This window comes from Pungitius pungitius, chromosome 2 (genome assembly GCF_949316345.1).
Source record: "Pungitius pungitius chromosome 2, fPunPun2.1, whole genome shotgun sequence".
NCBI classification, from domain to species: Eukaryota; Metazoa; Chordata; class Actinopteri; order Perciformes; family Gasterosteidae; genus Pungitius; species Pungitius pungitius.
Genome location: NC_084901.1, coordinates 31,759,388 through 31,770,832, shown reverse-complemented (window position 1 = coordinate 31,770,832; position 11,445 = coordinate 31,759,388). Strand labels below are relative to the sequence as shown.

Here is an 11,445-nt window from a genome sequence, read left to right as displayed (position 1 = left end):
TTCAGAGGCCTGGTGCACATCGACCTATAGGCAGCTAGATGTTCAACCGTGACATTGAGAAACTTGAATTTTCTCGACTACAACAAATTCATCTCAGCAAACCTTCTCTCCTCAACTCTCACTGACGTTTTCACGTTTTTTTTCCTTCAGGCGACACGCCACCTTGTGCACCATTTTCAATCCATACTTCCCCTTTAGCGAGATGTTGTCCTGTCCATAATGTTGTCGGACAATTCTGAACATGTCACTGCCGAAAACGAGCACTTTTAGCAGATGTATAGTACATTGACGGTGTGCAATTGCCTGGAATAATTACTTTGGAGCCCCTTGAGCGGCTGCAGCGTTTAATTCTGGACCATCAGTCACCTCGACATAAACACACGGCAAATAGGAAGGGAAAACGTTTCCCTTAACCTTTCACTGACAGGGTGCTTTCATAAGGAAGCCTCTCTGAAATCATGTTTTAATCCACAATAGCTCGCACACAACTCGAGTTGTTGACTTAGAGTGTCAGCGTGTTGGCATGTTACATGGGAATGAATCAGTGACTTCACTGAGGATCTCCATGCAGCAGCTCAGGTATCGCTGATGGCCCTCGAAAAGGCATCGTGAAGCCGGACAGGATAACTATTTTACAGCTCAGTTGCCCGACAACAAAAACAATGTGTTTAAATTTGAGCGACGTGTCAATTCCAATCACCCATGTGTGTTTTAACACAAATAACAGGGGATCACAGTGGCGAGTGGAGGTGACAGAACACACACGTTCAACCCGCTGAGAACGAGAACAAAGGGCCAAACTTCCTGTTCCCTACAGATGCCCGGATACAATGCACAGTTACGTTGTCAGATGATTGAAAGACGAGGTCACAGGACACTCAGGACAGTTTTTGTAAATAGTGAACTTTTTCTGAGACAATTTAAAAACACTGGGCTGACATTTGTGATATATGGAGCATTTTCAAATGGATTAGTGTTCACATGGTAACATTCTTAATCTTTTGCATACCATGTTAATGTATCCATGTTTATAAAACATACATAACATACAGAATTTTGGTTTTATATGCACATGTAAGTAAACTGGTCTTGGCAGCATCAGCAATTACTTTTTGCACTAATTCACTCTCAAGAAGCACATCGTTCAGAGCAGTCGATGGTGCTTCAGGATATTAAGTCCACGCTCCCAAGGCCACTAAGTGCGTTCAATGGGAACTTGAGTGGTAACTGATGAGGAAGATTAGCATTGAGTCACACCGTCATCTCTTCCACCTCCAGGAAACTTTACCTTTTTGGCCTCCTACACGACTTATGAGACACGAATCAATGTCTTCGAACTAGTCCAGGCAGACACCCCACTGCTCTCCTACCAGCGTACTGAACATGAATTTGATCTAGTCGGTGTCCTGACGCCTGCAGCCCTCCTTCTCACTTGCACGGTGCACTTATGCTACCTCTACCTGAGCATTCACCTGCAAGCTCAAAGTCCATGTCCCTCTCAGTGGAGGATTCATATTGTAGCTTGTGCGGCATGCTGCACATATTCAACATTCCCTTCTAACCCTGAAGATTCCAAGTCTTATCGTTTGTCTGCATGGTTGCAATAGTTGCAATAGTTTGCAGTGGGAGGCAGAGGACACTGGGTGAGTCCGGGGTTCCCTTGAAGTCGATGCGTTCGTTTTTTTCTAGAAACACAAGGTTTGTTGGTTGATGTTTTTACTTCCAGAGGTAGCCGGATCAAGTTTTGTTATATGGATTTATTTTGTTAAGCTCCACCGCATGTCCCATCCACCCCAAAACTTTTGTTAAAAATAAGAGCCAGAGTTTTAATTGCATAAACTCCACGCGTAACCCGCTGTGACCGCGGTACACGAGGCGTGGAGCGCGGTGGCCGTGAGCTGCTCCATCGGGCACTAAAAGCAGAGCGGATCTCGGGTGCCCTTCGAGTAGCACTTTCAGGGACCTGGAACTCCTCCACAGCAGTCTTCTTCAGCCTCACTTTAACCCCCAAAAAGGGCCGAGCACTAGGATTGTCAGCCAATGCTACTCGAATTGGAGCTATTTGTGCGTTTTTAGCTGCTGTTCATAATTTGGTTCAGCAATAAGCAGTTACAGTTACAGGGGTAGTTCATGTGGAAGTCACTTCAAATAAACTATGTTCTTTGTAAGTCATTGCACTGGTGTTGCTCACTGATTATTGTGGAGGAAACTGACGCAGTGAAGAAATAAGACCGCCCTAGTCGGTGTCTTTTATCATGAGATTTGTTGACAAGTAAAAGGTAGAACATAGCTGGAGTTAGCTTCTCAACAGTTACTATAACCCGTGAGTTATCTCTGATGATGCAGTTTGAAGAGATAGAAACAGAAGTGTTGTGTGGCACAGTGGGCTATTTGGTTAAAGTGTGGGCGTGGTCGGTGGGTGACCTGAAATTTACACGCTGTTAATTTATCGTCCGTCTCTCGAAATATGGCACAGGCCACTATTCGCCATTTCTCTTCCGGATCCACGTTTTCAAGCGTAAAATACCTGATATTGTGACAGCACTGTGACAGAGCAGCGTTTTAGCGTTAACAAGTGAAGTTTTTATAGTCAGTGTTGGTTTCACAAGCCATAACTCTCCACCTGAGCACCTGAGAAGCGCTGTAAAACCAGCCCACTTACTCTGCATGAAGCGATCTGGTTTAATGTTTCAGCAGCAGAGCGTAGAATTTGTCAGATGTGCATCTTTTATGATGTGGTGATGATAGCACTTTCTCTAATGCAAAAAGAAGAGGAAAAAAAAAAAAAAGTTTGGCTGATTTTTTTTGCCCGGCCTAAGACGTGAGTGTAAGGAATGATTTGATTTATGTTGTCTCCTGTGGGACCTGGAGGTATCTGCTTCACTGAAATGGGAAAGGGAAGTCAGTGCACGAAGAGGCAAGGGGAGAAGCTTTTGATTTATGTGGGAGCCCATAAAAAGACTGCTGTCCAACCATTTCTTGAATCACGACAGGAATGGGGTTTTTTTGTGAATGTTGCACCAGTGATTGGGTAGAGCAGGGTCAGATGATTCAGATGATACCTTTAACACTTTCACTTTATTTTGGAGCAAGGCACAGCAGGAAAAATATAGGAAATATAGGAAAATATACATTTTGGAAAAAATAAGCCTTCGCTCTTTTCTTTAGTAAGATTCATTGACCCTCATGTTCCCCAAGAAGAAGCAATATATCTCACATATTAAGCTGTATCTAATTTTTTTTTTTCTTTACTCAAAAATAAAAGTCTTGAAAGTCTTGGTATTTCAACTTGAAGGATCATTTGGCGTTTTTTGATGTTCGGAGTAAACTGCTTTAACTTCAGATACACGAGAGAATGTGTCATCCACTTTATTTACATATAGATTCAAACCTATTCAGAAATATATTGTTTCTTCCTGAAGGGGAAATGGCATTTTACATCACACATCTGCTGTCAGTTTCATCTGGTCGATGAAGTAAATACGGCCCCAAGGCAATGTTATTAAATATGAGAAAGGAAAGCTACTACCATGATAATTTTGTTCAACTGTTTCCACAACTTTTAAATTGAATTACACAGAAGATCCAGAATTACCGAAGCACTCACCCTGATGACAGGAGAGTGTTATTCATAAAACTGCACATCTGTCCTTGGGAACCATCTTAATAAAGCGTATCGAGTTCTCTGGAATCCGCAGTTGTTAACATGACCAAAGTTCCACGGTCATGACAGACGATTGTTTGCCACTGTGAAATTCTTTCTACTAACAACGCTCAGATTTTCTTTACAGACTCTTTGGACCAACGGGGGGGTGAAAAGAATGCATCAGCAAATATTTCCTTTTCCACTTTTTCAATTGGTATCCCCAAGCTCAGGAGCATACAGTAAATGTCATGGAAAATGTTTTTATTTATTTTTGTGGCTGAGGGAGGAAAATCAAAGACAAATTTTGAATATTTCTACTGGACCAATTTACAAAACAATGACTCTCATCTAGACATTCTTTACAGTTTATATTACTGGTAACTTCATGGTGATGAATTGAATAAAAAAGTAAAAAGTAAACTGCAAAAGCCATTTGTCTTCGCAAAGCACAGATGTAGTTTTATTTAATATTGGGGAAATTATGCTGTACAATGATTTTCTGAATCTTCCACCAATGTTTGTATTCAGCTATAACTCGTATGGATTAATTGGCAGTTTTATCTTATATCACTTTTACCATCGACTGCAACGACAACATAAGCTTTGGAGGATTTTATTGGCCAGTGGATACAGTAACCAGTTTTCACAAAACTACTTCACAACAGCAGACACCAAGACATCAAAGTCAACCAGGCCGGATTGAACCACGGGAGCACAAATTTAAAATCTGTTTTCTGATAAGATGACGTCATCAGGGATCATCTATAGTGGCCCAGAAGGCTTTATGTACTCCAAACTAAGAAAACGTGTACAAATTTAAAACGTGAGCAGCATTCACGGAGAAATGTGCCGTAATTACATAAAACTTCCACCAAATACAGTGCATATTCATAACAGCAACACGTAAAAAGTATGCATACTGCAGAAATTGCAATTACCAACAGTCTGCATATTATGACATGAACACCAACTCATTTCTATACAGTTTGCAGCTTTTCCCAGCTGCTGCGTCAGCCGAGATCAAAGTAAAAACAATGCCTACAATCTCTGCGCTCAGCCAGGAAACACACACAAACACATCGCACTGGATTTTTCAACACGACACACAGTTTTTCTAACATCAAGTGCTCCACTGCCATTAGCTACAATAACTCTGAGGATAAAAGAAAATCAAAATGGCATTTCCTGTTCATTATGCAAATATACAGGCAAAATGAAATGATATTCATACCTGTCCGTGGTGCGGTCTTTGACCCTGAAATATGTAAAGCAGTCACCGCCTGCATGCAGCTCTAACAAACACAAATGGGCTCTAAGAGTCTAAAAACAAACGCAACAACATACTTTGATTCTGCCTTCTCTGAGGTACCAGTGTTTCTCCGTGTCTAACGACGACAACAAACCCAACCCTACAGGGCCTTTTCTTCAGTTCGTCTATCAAACGGTTGAATTATAATGAATCGGGGTACAGTGTTTAATGGGTGCATTGGTTTTAACTAATGGCACACATTTTGGGCGGCTTAATTCTATATATTAAACAACCTATTCATGTTTAAATAGAAAGTGAGAAGCCTTGAGTATTTTGAGAGATGACAATATTCACACATTCCTACAAAACAGACAGGACCGGCTAAAATCTTTTTTTGAAACCTGAAATTTCTAACTGCGTTTTAGTGGTCAAGTACTAGTACATTTTATGGACCATTAACCAAACCCTAACGGATTACAGTTCATAGGCGTTAACAGATCCTCATCAGAAAGTTATCCGATTGAAAACGTCATAACGTGCGGAGATCAAACTTTCCTTTAAGCAACTCTTCCCTCTTTGAAGCCAAATTCGATATCCTCCTGAGCCTTGAATAATTATAAGAGTGGTTGTTTGTTGTCAGTGACGGATCCCACAAGCTGCACTCCCGTTTTGTTGGTGTTCAGGATTACACACTGGGTGTAACGGTGATTCAACGCTCGTAGTCCGAGAGGAGAAAACTTCACCCAGTCCCTTCTCAGTGACTCTCCTCATCTTTAAAGGTCACTACTGATATTCCCTCTCCAGCGTTTCACCCAACAGTACATCTGGGGGTTTACCTTAGGTCTACTGTTGAGCACAGTGCTTAGCGTGCTTAGGTGCAAAGGGACACTAAAGCAAAAACAGAGGTGGATACATAAAATACATAGAAATAGACAGAGGTCTGAAAGGTCCTTGTGGTTTACTATGAACCCCCCCCCCAAAAAATGATAATTCTTTTATAAAGACTAGTGTTTCAGGGCATGTTTACAACATGTTGACTGGGAGATTTACATCAAAACACTATTTATTTCTCTAATAATATAAACATTATTATAATGATAAACAGAAATAACAATTTACATTTACTTTTTCAGAAAAGCGTTGCATGCAGTAAGACTGATAAATGGAGAATGCAAATAATGCATCACTGGATTCCTCTGGATCTGGGAATCAGAATGTTATCAAGTCCGTCATCATCATGTGGCTGTATTTACAACTAATAATAACAGCAAGACTTTGCTTGAAGTGCAGCGGAGGTCTGGCACTCACTTTTATAATTGAAGTTATTAAGTCTGCTTTCGTCAAAAACAACATTGTTGAAATACCAACATAGAAGTATTTTAGTCGGATCGTAAATTGTCAAACTTGTATTGTTTCCTGCTGACCGTTGCATTGTGCGTTAGAAACCTTGGAATTTGTTGTCTCCAGGGATACCGTTGATTTTTATTAGACACCAATGCGAGCAATCCTGGAACTATTGGACGCAACTTGCTTGTGTCCTTGCAAAGGTTGAATTTTTTGCGACTTTATTGTTAAAATATTTCTTCGTGAAACACATTTGGTTTATTGATTCTGAAAACAGAAGATTACTGTAGGAAAGAAGGAAAACTGTATAACATGCAAATTGACTTTTATCCATTACACGTCATTTAACTGAAGCTTTTATCCAAAGCGACTTACATTGCGTTATAACCCGTGCGTTACATTTTGCCACCCCCCCCCAGCTTATCCAGAGTTGTTAACAACAGCACAGGGATGAATCCGTATGGGAATAAGACTACGTGTGTTGGTGATACCTTGCGTGTGCCTTGTTGTAGGAAAAGAACAAATTAAGAAAAATAATGAATACAAATAAATAAATAAATAATAACAAAATCCAGTTGTTGTAACAACAAATGAGTGGAAAGCACTGGTTTGATAAACCCAAATCATCGTGAATAATAATAATATCAACAAAAGTAACAAGGCGTTGTGTGTAATTATTATTTACCGCGAGTCAGATGTGCGACATGTTCATCCTTCAAGGATAAGTAAAGAAATATAAAGATCTGCTTCAATGGGAATGGTTATATGTAACACCGAGTGAACTTTGGACGTTTCCCTTAACGTTACTGACGTTTCTGCTCGAGCCTCACGGCCACATTTTCCTATGGTGTCAATTATCAAACTATTTGTGTGTTGAAAAAACTGAAGCAAATGACACAAAAGGTGACACCGCTCATCCGACTACTTCCTCATCGGGGCCGAGCGGCTGAAACGGTTTACATGGAACGCGAGACGTGTCTTTGATTAGATGACAGTACAGCGATAGTTGGGGTCACTGGTCACACTGGGCCCATCCGCCTTGACCACGGTGACCCTGGACGAGTGCTGGGAGCTGTACTGTGCGTTCTTGGAGCAGAGGCGCTCGCGGTAATTCTGGGCGAAAATGAGCAGCATCAGCGGGTTGATGCAGCTGTGGGAGTAGCTGAGGCAGATGCTGATGTTGTAGGCGTAGACGAACGCAATGGTCGGCGAGTTATTGCTCAGGTTGACCACCTGGATGACGTGGTAGGGCGACCAGCAGATCAGGAACAGGGCGATGACCATCAGGACCATCTTGGTGGCTCTTTTAGCCCAGACGGACTGCTTCCGTTTGACGCGGCGGATGGAGCTGAAGACGTGGTAGAGGGTGAGGGAGTAGAAGGTGCTGATGATGATGAGGGGGATGATGAAGCCCAGGATGGACTGGTAGAGTGTGTACCAGTACATGTCCTCGGGCCCGTCCAGGTTCATCATGCACACCTTCAAATGTTGTCTGCGCACAACCTTGGCGTACAGCATGACGGGGACCGTGAGGACGAAGCTGCCCAGCCACACCAGCATGTTGATGATGATGGTCCACTGGATGGTCCTCCTCTCTGCGGTGGGGTGAACAATAGCTATGTACCTGAGAAGAAAAGAGGACTCTGTGTCAGATGTGGCCCGCAGCCAGGAACACGATTAAGGAAAGCGGCTTTGCTAAAAAAAAATTAAAGAGCACCAAAGAAGTCCTTTTAATCTCTATGACGAGTTCAGAGGCTCAAATCAAGCACGGAAAATTAAGTACAATATCACAGATACACTCTCAGTGTAGTATGTGCGCTATATAAATGCTGTGACAAATTAGCACAATTTCTAAAGATGACAACAGTGGACAATGGACACATTTCCACGTGGATTTTTACATTTAATTGTGTTTCAAATTTGAAGAGGTGCTCGGTTGATAACCCTTAAGACATTGGCACGGGATTTTCATAAAGTGCCAGTCTGCACCTTACATGAAACTCTGTGCTCTGGCCAGATCGGTCTTGTTAGATAAACTATGGAGAATCAAACTTTTTTTTCTTCTTTTTCTCAGGGACATCTAAATAAGTGTGGTCAGCGATGGAATCCGGCCCTCTCTGTTGAATCGACTGTTAGTGAGTGCGGATCAATGTGTTGGGTCAACAGAAGTGTTTCCCTCAGTTCAGTCGCATTGATATAATCTAATCAAATGTTTCCTCTGCAGTTATTTATTATTAGGATTATGACATTATGTGGCTAACCAGGCGGTTCTTAGGGTTAGCACCCATTCAAAGACATTTGAGTCACGCACAGCAGTCCCTTTGTCTAATAGTAGTCTACTAGTCGCTTGTCCCGCTGTAAAATAACATGAGAGAAAATTGTTTCAGGGCAAAAAAAACAAACATCCAAGTATCTCATACTATTTAAATGCCTCTTGGATTCATTGTACTAAATTTAATTTAATATTGACACTTTTTTCACAAGTGCTGTGTTTGGGAAACAAGAGCATGTTATATATCCACGTAGCTGCAGTGACGTTAATTAAAGTGCAACCGGCAGAAAGAACATTTTCCTGCGAGGATTAAAGCAACACCATGTTGGTGCTGAAAGGGGAATACAGATGTTATGTTAATGTTAGGTAAAAAGCATTTTTTAAACAGATTTACCTTGGTAATATTGAGATTAGGAGGTGGATTCTTCTGAAACTAATTTAAAAGGATTGTCGTAACAATATTGATAAATGAAATGACCCGTAATCCAGAACTGCATTATGTGTATTATTACACACTTATTATTAAGTGTGTGGCACAATAAATTGGGGAGAAACTCCTGCTTTGGTGAAATTGAGATGTTTATCAGTCTATCACATACATTATCAATGCCTGTGGCCCAGATTACCATCCTCTCATAATAAATTAATATGGTAACAGATTAGCCAAACTTTTATCAAGTATGTGTGCAGCTCTGTAAATGCTGCGTTTGGCTGTAAACGGGTGGCACTGTGGCGCCTTAGAGAAGACAGCTCGTATACTTTATGCCCCCAACTATTCCTAATAAGTCAAACATTTCCGAGGATCTGCGACGTGTGACGACTCGACACTTACCGATCAATGCACAACACAGTCACAATTCCCACTGTGGTGAACTGGTTGCTGACATCCACCACCACCACGGCTTTGCACATAAAGTTTCCGAAGACCCACTGCCTGTCTCTGACCAGCTGGTGAATGTTGAAGGGCATCACAAGCAAGAACAGCATGTCGGCTATGGCCAAGTTCAGCACGTAGATATCTGACACCATTTTCTTCTTGCACGCTTTCACCGCGTAGATGACCAGTCCGTTGGCTATCACCCCCACCGCACACAGGATGCCATAGATCGAAGGCAATATGTGCATGAACGTGGTCATGTCGATGGGGTTGTAGGACGACGGGTGTGAATTCAGACATGACGTGTCGGACGAGTTCTCTGTTTGGTTTTTCTGGCAAAAAATGGCCGTGTCGTTCATCTTAAGCTCCTCTTAACAGTCGCCTCGGTCTCGCTGTTGAGTGACGCGCGCACTTGGCGCTCTCCGGCAGGCGTCGGGTCTCCAAACTCTCCAAAAGTGTACGTATCCTCTCCTTGAGTGCATCCGTGGACTCCCCCCCTCCCCCCCCCTCTCCCGACTGAGATGCTGTGATTCAAAATAGGGAGATGTCAAATATAATGAAAGCCGACTGCATGAGCTCTGATGCTCACTGGAACATGTTATCTCTGGTGCCAGACCATTTACCGCGCGCCTGCGATGTGCGCTTTACCAGACGCGCAGTGCGCCTCGGGGGACAGTAGTTCCCTCCCTTCAAATACAAAGCGCGGTGTCATGTCGAAACGGGCTAATGAAAAGAAGGCACAGAAATATTGGCCTGCTTTTCACTTTGATGACACGTTTAGATAAAGGAGGACTTTAAATAAGTTTCTCCCTCCCGATAAGTTTGCTCTCTGCTACACCGTTACATCTTTTGATGAGCTTTTCGTTAGAAGTGTAAAGTACACATGTTATAGTGTGGTATATGCATAGGCCTATACAAAAGCTTGTTCAAACCTTCAATGACATTTCCCGTTCATTTGGATATATCAACATAGAGACACATCCCCCTTTTATGGCACTTCAATGAAAAACAATCTACCATGGATAAAAAGTATACCTCTTCTCTCACACTAGACTTTATTGGATTGGACAAGAGAAATACTCCCCAAACAGAATTCACTCTATAAATTCATGTTCTCATTTTCAATTCATATCCGCTAGTTTAACTTTGCCAGAGATACACAGATAGTCACAGCTAGTGTGTTAGTGGAGATTGTATGAAAGTCAAACAGGGTGGCACGACGTCAGCAAGGCTTAAACAGTCATTCAACATGTCTTTGACTTTCCATCAAAGAATTCAATGACAAGCGAGGACGAGGAGTATCTTGGAACGAGGACCTGCTTGTCATGTCAAGGAAACTTTGTTAGTCAAGTTGTCTCGTGTCTGTCCCATGAGTTTTATTTTGCATTGGCAATGAGCGATGAGAGACAACCCTGAAAGTGAAGTGTTTTCTCAGTGAAATACAGCAATGACGCAGGAGGAATAATTATGCAAAAGGGGATAAGAGGGCTGCCAAAGTCATAAAATATTTGATTACATTAACGGCTGATTATACCTTCTCTAGTGCGCATCACATTCAGTCATCACAGTTGGATTCACACATATCAAACGCTCACATCCTCGATGCGCAGCTGTCGGGGAGATGTGTCATAATTACACCAGGAGATATTTGGCCTATGAAGACTCGAAACTCGTTCTATGCAATTTGAATAAGTAGCTTAAAAGGTTGCCTTTATTTCTACTAACATAATAATTATGTGTCAAAGTGCCTCGCGAAGCTGACTTTTGACGCCTTCCTTTTTTCTTTTTTTTTATCACTGGGATTGACGTCCAATAAGGTCTGCTAACATTTCTCAACACAAATAATTGAATGATTCATATTTGTTAATTGGACAATTTTCTGTTCATCAAAGCTATATTTCTAGAAGCCGCTCACACGGCACACGTTGCATCCTCTGTGTGTCTGTTCACACACTGTTCCCACTGGTTTCAAATCACCTGTTCAGTGGATGATCTCCTGATTCAACTGCTCACCAATTTCCCCTCTGTCACTCACAACAAATAGCAGCAGAAATCCT

General features: G+C 41.9%; 1 protein-coding gene across 1 annotated transcript; it reads right to left on the bottom strand.

The window, feature by feature from the left end:
* Positions 1 to 4,243: 4,243 nt before the first annotated feature.
* On the bottom strand, positions 4,244 to 10,047 carry mchr2b (melanin concentrating hormone receptor 2b). Its single transcript, XM_037462206.2, has 2 exons — positions 9,344 to 10,047; positions 4,244 to 7,863 (listed from the first exon to the last, which is right to left on the bottom strand). The coding sequence occupies exons 1-2, from the start codon at positions 9,745 to 9,747 to the stop codon at positions 7,224 to 7,226; spliced, it is 1,044 nt and encodes a 347-aa protein (XP_037318103.1). The 5' UTR covers positions 9,748 to 10,047; the 3' UTR covers positions 4,244 to 7,223.
* Between the last annotated feature and the right edge of the window lie 1,398 nt (positions 10,048 to 11,445).

Coding starts and splice junctions, on each gene's coding strand:
- mchr2b (XM_037462206.2), bottom strand. CDS start 9,747: ATGAACGACACGGCCATTTTTTGCCAGAAAAACCAAACAGAGAACTCG. Junction 7,864..9,343: donor ACTGTGTTGTGCATTGATCG/GTAAGTGTCGAG, acceptor TTTTCTTCTCAG/GTACATAGCTATTGTTCACC.